Source organism: Austrofundulus limnaeus, unplaced genomic scaffold (genome assembly GCF_001266775.1).
Source record: "Austrofundulus limnaeus strain Quisiro unplaced genomic scaffold, Austrofundulus_limnaeus-1.0 Scaffold37, whole genome shotgun sequence".
NCBI lineage: Eukaryota > Metazoa > Chordata > Actinopteri > Cyprinodontiformes > Rivulidae > Austrofundulus > Austrofundulus limnaeus.
In genome coordinates, this window is record NW_013952439.1 from 1,459,367 (window position 1) to 1,465,431 (window position 6,065).

Genomic DNA, 6,065 nt, shown 5'->3' on the forward strand with positions numbered 1-6,065 from the left:
TATATATATATATATATATATATTGTTGTGACTATAAAGTACATAATACAAAATGTCAAACAACTTTTGTGAGGTAACGTTAAAGTATTGTGAGGTAAAGCTAAATTTAAAAAATGCTTCGATGTCCCCTCGTGGGCTCCATRACAGGCAACTTAATACTGAACAAATATTTTCTTCTACACATGAAGAAAAAAAAATTACATTTCACAATTTAAAAACAAAGGTTTAAATTCCCGTCAAAGAATTACTTTTGTATATTTTACATATGCAGAGTTAAAACAACTTAGTTAAAAATTGTCCAGAATTGGTAAAAATCGATGTTTTTTAAGTAAATCAAATTATAACAAATTTAAGTTCTATGTTCTTAGACATTTCACAAATCTTGCTGCAAATTAATTAATTTTCCAAACTCTTTAAATTGTCAGTGAAATGTATTTTTTTCTTTGAGTTAAGTTCTGTGCTGCCTTATTTTATTTTTTTATGAATGATGAAACATAAACTACAGCAGCATCTGTACCCTGCATGACTTGTTTTTCTGCATCGTTATATAATTTTTGTGAGTAATTTTCTGTGTTAAAACATTACATGATAAAAGCAATCTTTAATTAAAATCTAAACTAAAAACATTTGTGTGACTCAGATTTTGCCTTTGTTGTTTTAAAACAGGCAACTGTGCAGACAAAAAGGGTTTTGTTCCTTTAAAAGTGAGAGAAAAGCTTTTAGTGCTCAATCRTTTGTTTACAGGTCTTATAAATGTTACATGACATAAAATGAGTCAGAGTTATCTGTTTCTCTTCTTGCATAATCCTAGTTAAAAAAAAAAACCCATTCAGTTAGTTATGAATAGTTTATGGAAGTCCAGTGTTACATWTATTCAAACACCAATTTCTATGTTCAATTGTTTTTGTTTGTTAGGAAATCAGTGAAAATGACATAAATGTATGAATGACTACAAATATCAAAATGRCATCTTTAGCCATAATTGGATAAGTTTTGAAAAATTTAATTTTCCTAAACAATAGCGGTAAAGTGTAAAATTTTTAAACGATGGTCTTTTAAATTTTCAGATGTGTGGCAGATTGTCATGATTTAACACTCCTGCAATCAAAATTTTTAAAACGTGATGTTTCATTTTTATATCCTTAAAAATGACTTTTTTTTCTATATCAGGGCAATTCTCCATCGCTACATTCTTCTTATCTAGAATATTTTTTTAAAGAATAAATAGAAACTTATGTATCACCAGTTTTGGGTTAAAATGACATCCTAACCTTGTTCCTTATGTCTTGTATGTCCTTRAAAATATTTATAATTTCATTGTTGCAAGTCTTCATTCCATAATTCAAATTACTGATGTCTGAGATTATTTTTCAACAAGTTATGTATAATGGATACCTTGAATGTAACTTTTAATTTTTTTGACACTCAGCATGACATTAGAGATATTGGATTGTTTTTCAACCCCCTGCAGTATTTGAATTGTTTACTTTTACTTATAAGAATATATTTATCTAACAGTAATGCAACATATTTTTTTTCTCATATAAACTTAAATCTTTTTTCATGTGTGTGCTAAAGCTACTACATACAAAGCACGTATTGGAGTATTAGTGTCCTCTACAGGTCACGTCTGATTAGATTGTCTCCACTGAAAGCTCTGCCTCTCCTTAGAGTAACTATGAATTTCAATTACATGTAAAGATGCAGCAAGATGGGCGCCTCGCGAGCAATCAGCAAATTAAAACGTCTCCTTCTTGATGCTTGTGGGCACCTGTAGCTTGTTTGAGGAGCTATGTTTAAATACAAAATGACATTTTGAATATTTTATAGACAACACTAGTTAATTAGGACAAGGCAGAAGATGTTGTGTTTATGCATTCGCTAGTATCAACTCCGACCTCACACACAAACCCTGTCTCCTGAGGAGGCTCAGCTCTCTTAAATCAGCAGACTCCTTCAAGAGGTTCTTCACCACTTCTCTCGTCTGATTGCTTTGGTATGAGTCAGTCACTTCAGGACATGAGACCCCTTCTTACCGTGGCGATAAAGTCTTTCCAGCTGAATTCGTCTTTTTATTTTTGTTGGGTTTTTTTCATCTGCTCTTAAAACAAAATGAAGAAGTCATTTGCTCTGCAGAGACTAGAGCTGGAAGTCTGCTGTTACCTGTGCTGAACACATCTTCTACTGAAGCTGACTGTGATAAAAACAGTCCACGTTGTGCTGCACACGCAGGAAAGTTCAGSCTCTTTCAGTTCAACAGTTTCATGTATCAGGACATAATAAAAATCGGCTCCAAAATCATTCAAATATAATATATTATTATATAATTATTATATTTTGACATTCTGTTGTAAATTTACATCTGTTGTTAAACAGATGTATTGACTCTATACTTAGGTCTATGGAGGAGTTTGTATTTGAATCAATTTTTACAAGGTCCTGCAAAACAAGCCCAAATTATCTCTCCACCTCCATGTTTGACACTGTGTTTTCTCCAAATACTGTGCATTATGGGTAATTATGTCTACTCTGGTCTATTGTTCTAAACGTTTTATGGTTCAATTAGATGCAAACGTACAAACCTATGAAGCCATGCTGCCATGTTCTTTGAAAAAAGAGATTTTCTCCTGTTGAACAGTGGTTGGATCTGTCACAAGAAGGTTGTAGGATTGCTTCCCAGACTGGGTCCTTTCTGGGTAGAGTTTGCATGTTCTCCACATGAGTTTCCTCCAGGTAATCTGATGTCTTCCCACGGATAAACATGCATCTTAGGTTAACCCGTAACTACATTGTCCATGGGAGAATATGAACAGTTGTTCGTCTCTATCTGGTCCTGAGATGGACTTGTGACCTGTTCGGGGTGTACCCCGCCCCTCCCACAGTGACTGCTAGAGAAGGACACCAGCTCCCCCCATCCCTGAAAGAAGAAACAACTGGAKGGATGGATTTTCTTCAAAGGGTAATCCTAACCCCAAAAGAAGATATTCAGTTTCTTTCTTTTGTCCTGTGATGAATGATAAACCTTTTCATTRTGTGACGAATGACCTTCAACCTGCTAACTGAGATTCTATCGATGCCTTCTGTAGAGCTGAGCATTGCACAGTCTGACCTTGGGGTGAATTTGTTAGGATGCCCACTCCTGGCATGATTGTCATAAATGTGTTCCTCTTGTGAAAATGATTTCTCTCTGTAGAATGGTGGACTCTAACTTCTTTAGAAATCAGTTAATCAAGTGTATTTTATTACCTGAGTTTATAAAATACCCCTTTAAATTGTACAGCGCAGCAAGGGTAGATTTCAGGCTTTGTTTTTGTTTATTAAATAACAACAAGTTGGAATTCGTCATGAGTTTTTGTACTCAAGGATATGAACCAGRTCATTTTAAGTATGTCCTGATACAKGAAGTCACAAAACTGAAAGAGGGTGGACTTTTTCCTTATGACTKCAGCCATGCTGCAGAACTGAGATCATGTGGTGCTATCTATCCACACTGGTTTCCTGTAGCCGATTGTTCATAATAGCCAAGGCCCCCACCCCACCAGAAAAACCATTCTGATGTCCGTAGCTCTGCCGTGGGCCCTGGTGAGCAGTTTCACTCAGCTGCTTCTGCAGCAGAGCCAGAGACACTTTATTGGACACCATGAACTCATTGACAGAGATCATCTCCTCTGACAGACGGCGGCCGTCGTACACTTCAGCTGCCGCCTCCATCTCGCTGTCGCACACCGTCTCTACAGAGCCGTCATTGTACCGGCGTCTGCCTGCAGGACAGTGGGAGGAGACGGGCTGCACCGCGTTGCGTTTTATGCGTTTCGGTCTGAGGCGCGCAGTCAAACGCCGCCGGTTGTGACTTTTGCTCTGGAAGCAGGGGCAGCAGAGCCACCGGCAGCCTTGTTTAGAGCAGGAGCAGAGCCGCCGTGGCCTGGAGCAGACCAGCTTCCCCAGGATCCAGTTGAGAGTTTGCTTGATGATGATAGAAATGACGTTGAAAAGCGAATAGATACAGCACACTCCCATTAGGATGAAAAGACAGTTTCCGAACCGGTAGGCCCCTTGAGAGTCATAACGCTCACGTTGACTGCTCACCAGGTCCCCAAAACCGATGGTGCTGAAGGCCACAAAGCAGAAGTATAGAGAGTCCACATAGCTCCAGTTCTCCATGGAGCTGTAGAGGGTGGAGGCGCTGCATGCAATAACAACAGATGCCACTCCCAGGATCAACATCACATAATACACTGATGGTTTCCAGCCCTCCAGGCTGTCCTCTTCACCAGATGACTCCTCTCTGCTCGACATCACCCCGACTCCACCGCACCTCAGCCGACGCTCGTGGCACCAGCGCATGATGTAAGCTAACATCGTGATGATCCTTTCCAGGAAGAGGTTGAAGAAGAGGATGGTAGCAGCACAGCCGATGAGACCATAGAAGATTAGGAATGTTTTGCCTGCGATGGTCGCTGGAGTGGTCATGCCAAAACCTGGAGAAAGAAACGCAAAATCAAAGCTCAAGTGCTCACAATAACTTGGTTGATGAGTTGGCACAGCATACGTAATAAATTGAATTTGTGTATACGTCATCGAAAACAAGCACCTACCAATAGTAGAAACCACGGTTCCCACAAAGTAGAACGCTCCGGAAAAATCCCAGCGTGGCCTCAACGTGTCTACTCTGATCCCCGCTCCGTTGGCCTCCTCATACTGCCGCAGCAGAGTGTGCAGGGCGCCCTGTTGGACCCTGTACCGCCTGGTGAAGTTGTTCAGCTGCTGCTTCCAGAGGAGGCGGGCCYGGAGCTCGGACGGGTGCTCCAGCGCAGAGAAGATGGCGGCGCCGCACAGCAAGTAGAGGAGGATGAGGCCGGCCAGCAGGCAGAAACGAGCGTTGTCCTCGTTCATGGGTGTCCTGTGGCAGCTGCAGCAGCCGCCGGCAGCCCTCCTCCGAGCCATGAGCACAGGAACACGGCTTCAGAAACATGCACCTGCTCTCTCAGCTCGCACTCTTACTCTACTCTATACGATGCACGTGTCACCCACCATACAACTTGATTTTACAGACAGCGTGAGGCATGTGGCTGATTAAATGCCTCSTGGACGTAATCACCTGTTGTAAAAGTCTGCAATGAAACAAAACAAAAAAAAGTATTAATATCAGGTTTTGGTCAAATCTAGACATTTTGAACTTATTTGTTTCATTTTTTTTAATTTACCATTTAAACATTTGACTGAAAACAGGCCACACTTTGTCTGAATCAGTAAATCATACTTGAACAACAACAACAACAAAAAAAGTAAGACAYTATCTATGATACCCAACCCATACCTGACCGCTGACGGTCCACTCCCTGAACGCTGCTGGCTTCTGTGAGCTCAATTCAGGATCTGCTGAACAATGACAAGAGGAAGCTTCTTGTGTTTTGTGTGTGTGTGTGTGTAAACTGAGAGTCTGWCTGATGTTTCATACATCGCACACTGACATCATCATCTCCTGTGAACCCTCCTCCTCCTCTCTTGAACGCACCCTGATTGGTCCAGTCCTCTCTTTATTTAAATATTATCTTGTTTTTTTTTCTCTCAAACTCTATTTCCCACAAAAAAAATCACATCTAATTAAAAAGTCACCCAAAATAACAGGTAATTAAATCAGCTTTTGCATCTATTAAGCACAAGCAAATGTTGATTTCCCTGATGAAGTATAATCATTTCATACTAATGTTTCTCAAAGATAAATAATGTTGTAATGTAAACAGAAGCTCAGCGGTTCAGCCAAATATGTTATTTCCCTTGTTTGTCTTTATCATCACTGTGAGGTCGTTTCAGAGCCACCAAGAGCTTTTTGTTGTTCCTGCAGACTGTGTGGGAGGATTTACAGAGTGTGACTATCAGTTTTTTCTGTCTGTTCATCCCTTTAATCTTGTCTGGCGCTCCAGGTAAGGGCACAGGTTCCTCTCGCCAGCCGACTGATGGTTGAACGACAGCAGCAGGCAGGTGTGGACAACTCAATCCATCTGCTTTGACTCACAGAAACTTGCATTTACAAAACCCTTGATGATGATGATATATATATATAT

General features: G+C 40.2%; 1 protein-coding gene across 1 annotated transcript; it reads right to left on the reverse strand.

The window, feature by feature from the left end:
* Positions 1-3,462: 3,462 nt before the first annotated feature.
* Positions 3,463-5,423, reverse strand: kcnk12l (potassium channel, subfamily K, member 12 like). Its single transcript, XM_014006620.1, has 3 exons — positions 5,318-5,423; positions 4,596-5,111; positions 3,463-4,478 (listed from the first exon to the last, which is right to left on the reverse strand). The coding sequence occupies exons 2-3, from the start codon at positions 4,942-4,944 to the stop codon at positions 3,478-3,480; spliced, it is 1,350 nt and encodes a 449-aa protein (XP_013862074.1). The 5' UTR covers positions 4,945-5,111; positions 5,318-5,423; the 3' UTR covers positions 3,463-3,477.
* Positions 5,424-6,065: the final 642 nt, after the last annotated feature.